At 44.5% G+C, this 12,143-nt stretch overlaps 1 protein-coding gene across 1 annotated transcript in view; it reads left to right on the top strand.

The window, feature by feature from the left end:
* LOC311011508 (bromodomain-containing protein 4-like) overlaps window positions 1-12,143 on the top strand; it is a 36,377-nt gene that overhangs the window by 7,945 nt on the left and 16,289 nt on the right. Inside the window, exons 2-13 of the mRNA XM_084006485.1 lie at window positions 7-153; window positions 1,549-1,788; window positions 1,871-1,963; window positions 5,065-5,202; window positions 5,316-5,448; window positions 6,535-6,860; window positions 6,946-7,332; window positions 8,091-8,219; window positions 8,786-9,007; window positions 9,186-9,421; window positions 9,499-9,599; window positions 10,041-10,298. Coding sequence (XP_083862611.1) covers window positions 1,660-1,788; window positions 1,871-1,963; window positions 5,065-5,202; window positions 5,316-5,448; window positions 6,535-6,860; window positions 6,946-7,332; window positions 8,091-8,219; window positions 8,786-9,007; window positions 9,186-9,421; window positions 9,499-9,599; window positions 10,041-10,298 — 2,152 coding nt within the window. The 5' untranslated portion in view covers window positions 7-153; window positions 1,549-1,659. The remainder of the gene's footprint in view (window positions 1-6; window positions 154-1,548; window positions 1,789-1,870; window positions 1,964-5,064; window positions 5,203-5,315; window positions 5,449-6,534; window positions 6,861-6,945; window positions 7,333-8,090; window positions 8,220-8,785; window positions 9,008-9,185; window positions 9,422-9,498; window positions 9,600-10,040; window positions 10,299-12,143) is intronic.

Raw genomic sequence — 12,143 nt, 5'->3', positions numbered from 1 at the left:
TCTCAGGTGTGACTCGGCCCTCTATCTGTGTTGAGGTTTCCTTCTTCCACAGCGAGTCGCTGACATCCTCCCGCGTCGCCTCAGGAGATCGCTGCCTCATCAACTGAGATATGACACAACTGGATTAGAGCACAGCTGCGTAGCAACAAACATGTGAGTCTCCAGATATAAGTTGTTGTCTTCATATTTCAATGTGTCAGAATGACTCATTCGGTCCCCTGAGTAAGCATGATTAAAATTTCAAATTTGTTGTGCACAGAAAACTTGCACCCTGAGCCCCATGCATTTTTTGTATTTTTTTTTAATTTGTTGCAAAATTTGCAATACAAAACAGAGTCATCCAGCAGTGAGGAATATTTTGTGGGCCTCTAACTTCTTGAAATAAGAAAAAGAAGGGAAATGCGCAACTATCCCGATTGGTTCCGGGTGGACTTCAGACTGTCGGTGGTCCAGGTTGCTACACTGCTAGCACTACGGGAACCACACATCAGAAAGAAGACCACCAAATCTCCACGATCCAACCAACCCTGAACAGCGGCTGCAGTATGTCCCTGATCCCAAACCGCTCAGCAATCGCTGCCACAATCTGTCCTTCATCTCTGCATCTTGATAGGATCTTTGTCATACAGCACCTTGATTTGAGCCATGAGGTGGATGAGCCTGCCAGCTGACGTTTTGGTTGTTTGGAGCTCTACGGTGGCTCTGTGTGGTCGAACAACTCTCTAAACGCTTTTTGACGGATGTGGAAAACGCAGAATATCGACCCGTTTCGAAAACTCTTTTGACGGATGAAAGTTTCAGAGTCGGTGTGCAAACGTGATTGACACAACTTGAGCGATAATTTTGAGCGAACACTGCGACCAAGCTGTTCAAGATACATTTTCTAGAATTGGTATACCGTGGACTAGGCAAGGGATGATATGAATTATACATTTTCATATCACAATTATCCTGCCCAAAATAATTGTGATTCATGATATTATCCGGATAATCACCAAAATATGCTTAAAACTCTAAAATGCACTAAAACCTACTGGGATAACTTAGACTTTTGGTAAGAAACTAATAAACTCCTCAAAAATAGTTTGGAAACGTTATTTCAGTCAATTATTCCTCCCCTTTAATAAAACCAATTGGTATTGTATTTTATATCGTTGGAAACCCTGATTAGTCACCTTTACAATGAGTAAACTTGAACTTGAAAAATGAGGAACTTGTAAGGATCATGCATTCATGAAATGAGCAACACAGCTAACCGTGTGGGTAAGTGGCCCCAAAAAATGTGCCAAATCCCCTGCAATATTCTTCTGTTGGTATTCACTCTTATTTTGAGCTTCAAGTGCTGGCAGGTGTATGCTAGATAGCTTTGTGACTGGCAATATTTACAATTATCCCGATAACTGATATTCACCATTATCAACTTATTGTGACTGTGTTTTATCTTGATCCACTATAAATTCGTTTTATCCTCCCATCCCTCTGTACAACACTGACAGTGGTGAGAGTAGTGGCGACGGTGATGATGTATTTTGTTGTTTTTCCTTTCAGAGAGTCCAGCGAGGAGTGTAATGGCCTGAGGGGGTCCCCCTGGTCCCACCTGCCCCTGCAAGGTCCTATCTGCTCAAATCGTCTGCTCAGTCACTGCATCCCACCACCACGATGGGAGACGGCCTGGAGGCTGGCAGCAGCCAGAACCCTCCCTCTGCCCCACCTCCTCTGGCCTTCAGCACTTCAGCCCCTGAAACCTGGAACGCCTCCAGACCCAAACGTCAGACCAACCAGCTGCAGGTTGGCTCATCTGTCGGTGTTGTTATACATGTGAACGTGGTGTTTGGACGCAAATTTGATGGCTGATTTTGCTCTTTTTCAGTACCTGCTTAAAGAGGTGTTGAAGACATTGTGGAAACATCACTTTGCATGGCCCTTCCAAGCTCCCGTAGACGCCATCAAACTCGGTTTACCTGTGAGTCACATGTTTGTAATCAAAGTCCAACACACTCTGATAGCATGTAAAAAGTTTCCATATTATTTGCATTGATTCTCCAGAAAAGGTGCATTAATTTTCCCCAGTCAGCTGACTTCTCCTGAGGTCGTTAAGCTGTCGGTCAAAAAGGAGGAACTGGACCTGTAGAACCGTAGTCTCTGCACTCAGTTTCCCTTGTTTACTGTTAGCTGTTTTTAGCTTTTAGCATCAATATAGCTACTCTTCATGGATCTGTTGCTGCAGACTTTGACTTTTCAGAAGAAGAATGTGAAAGAGAAATAACGAGCAGAACACTTCTAAATCCAACGCAGGGCTTCAGATTCACTTCCTGTGACCTGTATGATGCTGTGTTGTCCTATTAACCCTCAACGCTCCATGGTGTCTACATTGGTCTTTTTACTCACTGTGATGTCATTTAATATCCCTAAAATCTGTACAACCTCAGCTAAAAGGTTATGTAAGTCAATAAAACAAATTAATACAAATAGTGAACTTGTGTCATGAATAAAAAAATAAATAAAAAAATTGGACATGTGTTTTCATCAACTCCTCAAAAATTTGACAAAGTAATTCTCCGATTTATTTCCTTATGTACATTTTCTATTTTATGCCATGCGCTCATGTCCAGGAGCGGAGTGCAGAGGTGTTGATAGTTTCGCTTGTTCCACAGAGTAATGACGTCATCGCGAGCGTTCGCCACGAGGACGCGAAACACAGAAGTATTATCTTTCTGCTGCAAACAATAAAATGCTGTGAAACAGATCGATTACATTTTCATGCAAGCAACAGTCACCCACGGGAGTTCTGCTGCTTAAAGGTTAAAGGATGTTTAATATTTTACATTTTTGGCGTTGACAAATGAAAAGACCAAAACAAATATGTGCTGTCTAGGATATATTACTATTATCTTGCCAAAAATAATGGCGATTCTCGATAATATCCCAATAATCATCAAAATATTATGAAAAATCTATAAATGGCACTTATACAACATACTGAATCACTTTGCATTTTTGTTAAGAAGCAAATCTTTTTATTGTAGATAAGATGCACTTTTTTGAGTAAACAGACTTTTTGATGAAAAACAAAAAAATCATCTAAATAAGATGATCATAAATAATAAGATCTTCCTGCATAAATAGGAAAGGTAAATACAGAAAAAATGTGTTTTGTGTCTTGACTATGTCACTTGACTATGATTATGATAGTGAGCTAGATGGCTTTTTCGATTCACTCTTGATGATTTTTATGATTACCCCGATAATGCAAACTCACTAGAATCAACCTTTTGTGAGTTCCAGGCTTCAGCACCTCTCTACAGGTGACAAATGACTCGGTTGATGATTGATAAAAAGGTATAAACACGCATAAAGAGGGTCCTAAAACCCAGACATGAGTCAGCATTTTTATACTTCCAGTTCCTTCGTCTCAATGTTTTTTTGTTAGATCCCTGAAATAATGTCCTTGTTTAACACAAGCTGTCGTCACCAGAACACTAGTCCGCCTGTCGATGGTCTAGTCTTGGGACCGTGGCATAGTTCATTTATGATCACATTTTAGCGTTTTACTTCTGGGGATCACATTCACACTTCAGAAATGGTAAAAGTTGTGTTCATTAGTGAAGATTATCTTGATGAATAAAACACAGAACTTTCATAAACTTCTTGTTTTTGCTGCTGAGCTTATTTTTCACTCAACTGAAGGCAGCAGCTCAACCGCCACAATGAAGGCCGAGGCAGCAGTGGGTGGTTTCAGGCTTTGCCTTTGAGCGAACTCCCCTCAGACACAGTGCCAGTTTCTTGGCTTGCTAGGGACATGTTTCAACAGCTCAGTGAAACCCACCCAGCATGCTCAGTGATGTTTGGACAAACCTTGACTGATGGCTGAATGTGCACCAAGCCCACGCACATCTTAGGAACTGGTAGCGCCCCCTATCGAGCCATTTCAGAATAACTTTACACATGCGGGTCGACATTATCATGAAAAATATCCTGCAAGTTGTGTGGATTTAGAAGAAGGAATTTCTGTCTTTGAAGCTTTTGTGTTGTTTCAGGTGGACATGTCAAGGTTTTTGTGATGATTAACCTAAGGATTGTTGACTTGTATTTTTCTGCTGAGCCACGCCCTTTTTCAAGTTCATTGTCCAATACCTTGAAAACTACCAAACATTTCAACATGCAGTCGAACCAACGGTTTGGGAGATGTCCAAAATCTGTTTTTCAAAAATATTGAAAATAGGTGGAAGATCTCAAGGCAGTGCGATGCTAACTTCCTGCTGGACTACAAACACGTCATCCCTGCAACTCTATAGACATTTAAGAATAGATGCCGTATTAAAGTCACTGCAGTTGCGTGTGCATTCTGGTGGCAGAAAAACAGCTGAAACAAGTTGAAACATCTTGTCGTAGGATATCAGAGCGGGATGAGGCAGTCTTAATTATAGAATACCATCGTCGAAGATGCCGTTTGAAGCAAAACGCTACGTGTATGGTTGTGTATGGACTGAACTCTGGTCTCTGTGGCTCATTTCAAATCAGTTTTCTCCTGTTTATTACACACAATGAAATTAATGATGGCGTTAATAACGAAATTAGTAACAACATTAGCATGTTAGCAGAAGTAGCATGTAAACAGTTTAGCTAGCTGTCTTTATAACAGCATTCATACGGTAATATTCTATCTGTAATATGACGTAACTTTCCACTATGACTGAGCACAAACTCAGCCGAGCCTTGGGACACATAATAACATTGGTGTTACAATGTAACAAGGATGTCATGAATCCAGAGATGACTAGACTTTCCTGGGTTTTCCACCAGATATAGAAGACGTCGTCTACTGTAACTGAGTCCATGTAGTTGGATGTGTATCATGGTAACGGCTCAGGGAACTCACCACATTGATCCTTGTTATTCATATCAGACAGGAGTCTTCTGCTGGGAAACCAGTAACATAATCCGAGAAGGATCAAGTGCTACTACAGAACTGTCACTAGTTTGACTCTGCTGTTTACAAACACAAACTTGTCTATTGTGTTTTTCTTATCTCACATAATCTAATGCTCTGCTTGTCCCTTTAAGGATTACTACAAGATCATCAAGAACCCTATGGACATGGGCACGATAAAGAAGCGTCTGGAGAACAACTACTACTGGAACGCCCAGGAGTGCATCCAAGACTTCAACACCATGTTCACAAACTGCTACATCTACAACAAGGTCAGCCCAGGGCCACGGGACTCCTGATAACATGGGACTTCCCCTGAACGTGGAAGTTGAGGTGACTCAAGGAAAGTATCTGAGCTCCTGAAAGTGTTTGTTTGTGTGTTTAGCCTGGGGATGACATCGTGCTGATGGCGGAGGCCTTGGAGAAGGTCTTTCTCCACAAGATCACGGAGATGCCGCAGGAGGAGAAGGAGATCGCTGTGGTCACTAAGGGACGCCGAGGGGGGAGGCGGGAATCAGGTAGGAGTTTAGGATGTACTTTAAAATTCAGGTAACTCCAGTTTTATTGCCTTCTCTTCAATAGCGAAACAGGCTTTTATTAGGTACTCTTGTTCAACTGCTTGTTGATGCAAATATCTCATCGGCCAATCACATGGCAGCAACTCAATGCATTTAGGCATGTAGACATGGTCAAGACGATCTGCTGCAGAATAGTTGTTGGTGCCAGACGGGCTGGTCTGAGCAAAAGCATCCCCTTTTCTAGCTCGCTTTCAGCCCTTGATATTTTTGTGTTCCTTCTTCCTGATGTTGTTGTGGCTTGGGATAGCTCCATCTATCACTTCTGTCGTCCTCTGTTGTTGGTCCACCACCACAATGTCAGGTTGGTTAGCCATCACCAGGTTATCAGTCTGGATCTGGGATTCCAACAGGATCTTAGTTCGGTCCTTCTCAACCACCTTGGACGTGTCTTCCATTTTGACTTCCAGCCCATAATACTCAGCACAGATGTTCCTGTACACATTGCAGCCACTTGGTTATGGTGCTTCATGTACTTGTACCTGCATCTTATACCCTGCTGTATGTGCTGGACTGTCTCTGGGGCATGTTTACACCGCTGCACCTGGGTCCTGGTTGGTGTTCTAGACCCTGGCCTGCACCTGGGTCCTGGTTGGTGTTCTAGACCCTGGCCTGCACCTGGGTCCTGGTTGGTGTTCTAGACCCCGTCCTCTATTGATCTTGTGCTGCCATGATTAGCCACTAGTCTAGGCACTGGTATGATTTTTTTTTCTTTTCTATTTATACGTATATTTTTATAGCCATGTGCAAAATTTTATTTTTTTAAGACCTCACCCTGGATATGATTACATTTTAAATTGCTGACATTATTTTTTCTTATTCTTTCTTTTTTAACACATGGTGGTGGATAACAAATGGGGAGGGTGGGACAAAAAAAATGGAAATATTACTTGAAGTAGATGCTCATTGTATTTTGTGCTTGCTAAAATTGCCAAATAAAAATCTATTGCAGGATCTGGCTATGAATTGTGGGTGTTTTTCTACTTGATTTCATCTCTGTGATATTCTTGTTTCTATTCTTCCTTCCAGGTCTGATCTCCAAGTCAGATTCAGGCCAGGACTCGTCATCCCCCTCCACCACCCCCCACACACAGGGTTTTTCATCCCCTTCAGCCACCCTCCATCCCCGTGCTGCAGCCCCCCCTCCAGGCCCTCCTGCCCTGTCCCTGTCCCAGCTTCTGCCCCCCCGCGTCCCTCCTACACCCACCTCCCACGCACCCCATCTCGGACCTCCATTTCCCCTCTCAACGCCCGACGTCCTGGCCCACGGCATGACCTCTGTCCCCCCTCCAGCCCCGACACACCCAGGTCTCCACCCCACCCCGATGTTGCAGAGCTCCCCCGCCCTCATCAAAGTAAGAAATCAGCAGCAGTTATTGATTTCATAAATGAATCACAAGTTAATGTGTTGTTATTTTCTAACGTCTGATGATTCAACAGCAAAGGAAGAGCCAGAAGAGGAAAGCAGACACCACCACGCCCACAGCCAACGACCAGCTCAGCGAATCGTCCCCTGTCTCTTCTGAGACTCGGCCACGGCGGGAGAGCAGTCGCCCGTCTAAGACGCCCAAAAAAGACGTGTCGCAGCCGGACTCTCAGCATCATCTGGGAGGCGGCGTTGAGGCGGTGGCGGCGCCGTCAGGAGGGGCGGTCACACAGAAACGTCAGGAACAGCTGCGTTACTGCGCACGCCTCCTCAGAGAGATGCTGTCCAAGAAACACGTCGGATACGCCTGGCCCTTCTACAAGCCCGTCGACGTCAAGGCTCTCAGTCTCCACGACTACCACGACATCATCAAGCACCCCATGGACCTGAGCAGCATCAAGGTAATGTGTGACTGCCAATACAATACCTGTTGCCAAAATGGCGTTTTTGATACATTAAATGTAGATTAGATTTTAACAAAATAATGAAACAAGAGTATGAAAAGATCAGGAGAAGAAGGAAAACTGGTAATGAATGGCCTAATGGTTTGTTCACGCAAATGCAATGTTGTCTCGTGTTCACGTGAGTTTACCCGGGCAGGGGAGGGGGGGGGGGGGGGGGGTGCGGGGGGTCTGTCTGCAAGAAGACAAGCAAACGGCTTTTAAAATGCGTGTTTTCTGAATGGAGTCTGGATTGATGCTAGGCTGTGCTAACATTGTAGCTGCTCCATTTAAACTCAAAATAACATAATTTAGAAATAAATACAGCAGAGACCTTGTTGTTTGGACCACAGACAGTCTCTGGTTTCTCCACATAGTCTGGTCTGGTCTCTGGTCTAATGTGGGCTACTATCTAGACCTCTGGGGGACCACAGGAGACAACATTTGATTCAGCGACATCCAGACGACAGGAGGAGAATCTCAACGCTGATAAGCTTTCACAACACAGCATCAGGAACATTTCTCACTTGCGTTTGATTTATTGCAACTCATTCATTCACTCGTTCACTTGTGCTGCACAAACAGTTCGCTTTGCCTTTGGTGTGAACACACTATAAAACGGGTTAAAAAGCAAACGTGTTCATTTGGATTTCTGTCCATATTAAAATAGATCTTGGGTTTGTTTTGCTGACGGCGGTGCATTTGTTTGACTCCCTCAGAGAAAGGTGGACAACCGGCAGTACAGAGACGCTCAGGAGTTTGCAGCAGACGTCCGGTTGATGTTCTCCAACTGTTACAAGTACAATCCCCCAGACCATGATGTGGTTGGCATGGCACGCAAATTACAGGTAACAACAGGTCATACGTGTCAGGCACACCATGATTAATGCTACATACATTGTATGACCAGGAGTTACGCTTCAGTAGCAGAACAAAATCGTCTCGTTTTTTTTCAGTTCTCCTGAACAGACAGTATTCCTGTTCAGGACTAAGGGAACATTTGGCAACTTTGGTTTACTATTTGTATTATAAAGTAGGAACACAGAACAAAGAAGGAAACGGTCATACATATTATATACAGAAAAGTATCTCTTCTGCTGTGAAACTGAAAATACTGAATATGATTTGATTTCTCCTCCTCCCAGTGAGGTGGTGACATGTGACCATGGCGTAGTTCCTTTGTAGTCTAACATTAGCTTTGTACTTATTCACGCTTCAAAAATCATTAAAGTGCAGTCAATTAGTTTAATTTTGATTCAGTCCAATATTTCATCTTGGTTCGCTCCAATATGTAGTCTTAACTAATTTTCTGTTGGACTACAAACATTTGTCATCTTTACTCTTCATATTGAACCTCCTGGTTTTTGGTTCAAGTGGAGTTGACGGTTGCTCCTGCTGTCTTTCATCCTAACAGGACGTGTTCGAGATGCGCTTCGCCAAAATGCCTGATGAGCCGGAGGAGAGCGCCCCTGTTCCCACCCCGTCATCGGCCCTCCACCCTGCCCCCTCCACTCGACAAGCCCCGCCTCCTCCTGCTGTCTCGGAAGACGAGAGTTCCAGCTCCTCCGAGTCGGAGTCCTCGGGAGGAGACTCAGAGCACGAAAGGCAACACCGATTGGCCGAGTTACAGGAACAGGTTAGAGGATGGAAAATGAAGGGGGAGGGAGGCTTATGAGACACAACAGGTGGGTGGGCCACGCAGAACAGCTTTACCGAACCTGGGTGAATGCTGAGACACGGACAAGCACGTTTGTAGCACGCCGTCGTTTCCTCTCTTAAGACCTCCAATGTGTGTGTGTGTTTGTGTCCTCTAGCTCAAAGCTGTCCATGAACAGCTGGCGGCGCTCTCCCAACCCCCGGCCTGCAAGCCCAAGAAAAAAGAGAGGGAAAAGGAGAAGAAAGAGAAGGAGAAGAAGAAAGAAAAGCACAAGAAGAAGATGGTGGCGGAGGAACCTGTGGAGGCCCCTCCCACTGTGATGCTTCAGACCGCCAAGAAAAGCAAGAGCAGCAAGGAGCCAATCACTGCAAAGAAGGAACGGAAAAAGCCCGGGTAGGTGTTTCAGACAGGAGAGATGTTTTTGTGGTTGTGTTAAGGACTGCAGCTAATCTACTCATTTTGATTCAAAGTAAGAAAGAAGGAGTGAAGAACAGTCGTCCGGTCATGCCCCCTCAGCCCGGGCCGACCCCTCTCGTCCCCTCCGCCTCTCTGGAAGCAGAAGATGAAATCGGTACGTTGTTTTGTTTCCTATCAACCTGCTAAAAATCACACCATACAGATAATAAGCAAGTCTCAGCAAGCCGTACGATACCCTGTTTTATCCGTCGCACTACTTTAAGTATGACAGTGTTTTAATGAGTTGTGTGGTATGTGACCACTTCTCACACAACTTCATCTGAATTTATTATCATTTAGTGTGTTGTTGTTCTGGAAGCCTCCCTCTGTCTCCTGTGCTGCAGTACCACTCTCCACCTGATGCACTGCCGGGGAGCTGTGTTACCAAAAAGAAAGGCTTATTAAAAGCTGTTTTTAATTCATATTATTAAGAGGAAACTAAAGCTAATTTCCATCCATTTGTCATACGATTGCTTCAGTGTCGGTATCGAGCTATTGAGGCGGGGTTTTCATATCGATGTGACAGCACTAGCTCTAATTAACCCCCCCCCCCCAGATGTGTTTGGGGGCGTTTCCGCTGACAAGGGCAAGCCAATGTCGTACGAGGAGAAGCGCCAGCTGAGCCTGGACATCAACAAGTTGCCAGGTGACAAACTGGGCCGCGTCGTACACATAATCCAGACGCGAGAGCCTTCACTGAAGAACTCCAACCCAGACGAGATCGAGATCGACTTCGAGACGCTGAAGCCTTCCACGCTGAGAGAGCTGGAGAAATACGTGTCCAGCTGCCTCAAGAAGAAGAAAAAGACCTCAGGTAGGCTGTACTTCTTTTAAAGAGACTCCTCACAACACTCATATATGAAGGTTTTCTTTCATCATAAATTATTAAATTCCGTGTAACCAGGAAATGTCTTTAGGACTACATGCTGCATGAGGATCCTGTCTCACAGCTTTTAAGACAGGAATAGCTGTCAGTTAAAATGTGAAAACAACCCCCACAGACCACATTAGAGGGACAGTTGTGATGTTTAGTCATTACGTTGTATGAAGTAAGTCTACATAGACCATAGTAGGGCTGAACGATATGGACAAAATGTCATATCTCGATATTCATGCCAGATATCTCGATATCGATATGATATGACTACGGGTTCGGCGAAAACCAAATATTTTTAAGAAAAAATAATAACATAATACAAAAGAATGTGGAAACTGCAGTTTGATTGATAAGTCACTGCTAGTCATCAACATTAACATAAAGTCACCAATCAAATAAAAAATCAAACATATTAGACTGTCTACACGGGTACCATGTCTTTTGCAATGTGGTATGTTATAGCGTCTGTAATGTCTTTATGTCTGGTGGACGCCGACTCATACGGTGTAACGCTACTGAACGCATTGCAATACACGCCGAACACGACCTGCACAACACCTCGCTCTGGGTGACATCATCGTTATTGAATCCAAAATACCTCCAAATAATGGAGGATGATTTATGTTTTGGCACCAAATCAGATTCTGCACCGCCACCGGCCGCATTATCTTCCGCACTCGTCTCACTTTCCTTTCTTTCTTTATGATTTCCCCGCTGCGTATGTCGTGTGTCTGCGTCTCAGTCTCCGTCTCCCTCACTCCCGCGGCGGGAGTCCCGCCCTCGTATGTTCGTCATTGGTTGGCTTCAGCTGTCGATCCACAGAAAGCATGAAATAAGGTTTGTGGTTGGCTGGCCATAGCGGTGCATTCAAGGGCAATCGTAAAAATTAAGTTTATCGTGACTGCCAGAGCTTTACATGCAGGGCGAGCGCGGGGGAAATCTATATCGATAATAGGGCTGTAACGATACACCAAACTCACGATTCGGTTTGTATCACGATTTTTGACCCACGGTTCGATACAAATTTCGATTTTAAATTAAACATTTGATTTATGTAAGATGCAGATTTGGCGTGTCTATCTGATGGTCTGTTAACTGCACAGGTCCCTCACTCAACTTACTACAGAGAAATGTCCCACAAAGCAACGTTGCAGAACCAAACTAAGGTAACGTAGTAACTGTAACTGTCTTTGGCAACGGGGAAACAAATACCGCAGCTGTACGTGGAGAAGCATCCTTCCTCCCGCCTGTCCTACCGACTCCTCCTCACATTTCTGCCTGATAAACAGCGTCTGTCACCGGCAAAAAAAACTTTAACTCACCGAGTGTTTATGATTAAAAAAAATCTCTGCGACGGTCAGCCCTCCGGACCGAGACTTCAGTGAACTTTAGCCTCCGTCGGGTTTTGAGTGACAGGGAGACTCCAGGGAAACCCCTTGAAAACGCACACACGTCATCATCATGACGTGTACCGGGACGTCTCTTTGCGCTGCTTTCTGTGAATTACACAGCGGTTCGTCTTTACTCCAGCGGTGCTTCGCTCCGTGTGAACGAACAACGGCGGAGAATTAGCGAACGACCGCTGCGGTGTTAATGTGGTGTTACTTACAGCTCATAGTGCTGATCTGGACCGGAAGTTGTGTCGAGATTCTGCCTTCTCGTGGCGCGAGACAGGTTCGTGGATCTGAGTGTCGCGATTTCAGCTTCGATACGTGTATCGTTACAGCCCTACTAGATAACGATACGATAACGATATATCGTTCAGCCCTACTACATAGTCAG

This window comes from Eutrigla gurnardus, assembly GCF_963514095.1.
Source record: "Eutrigla gurnardus genome assembly, chromosome: 3".
Taxonomy (NCBI): Eukaryota; Metazoa; Chordata; class Actinopteri; order Perciformes; family Triglidae; genus Eutrigla; species Eutrigla gurnardus.
This window is presented reverse-complemented; position numbering and strand designations above follow the sequence as displayed.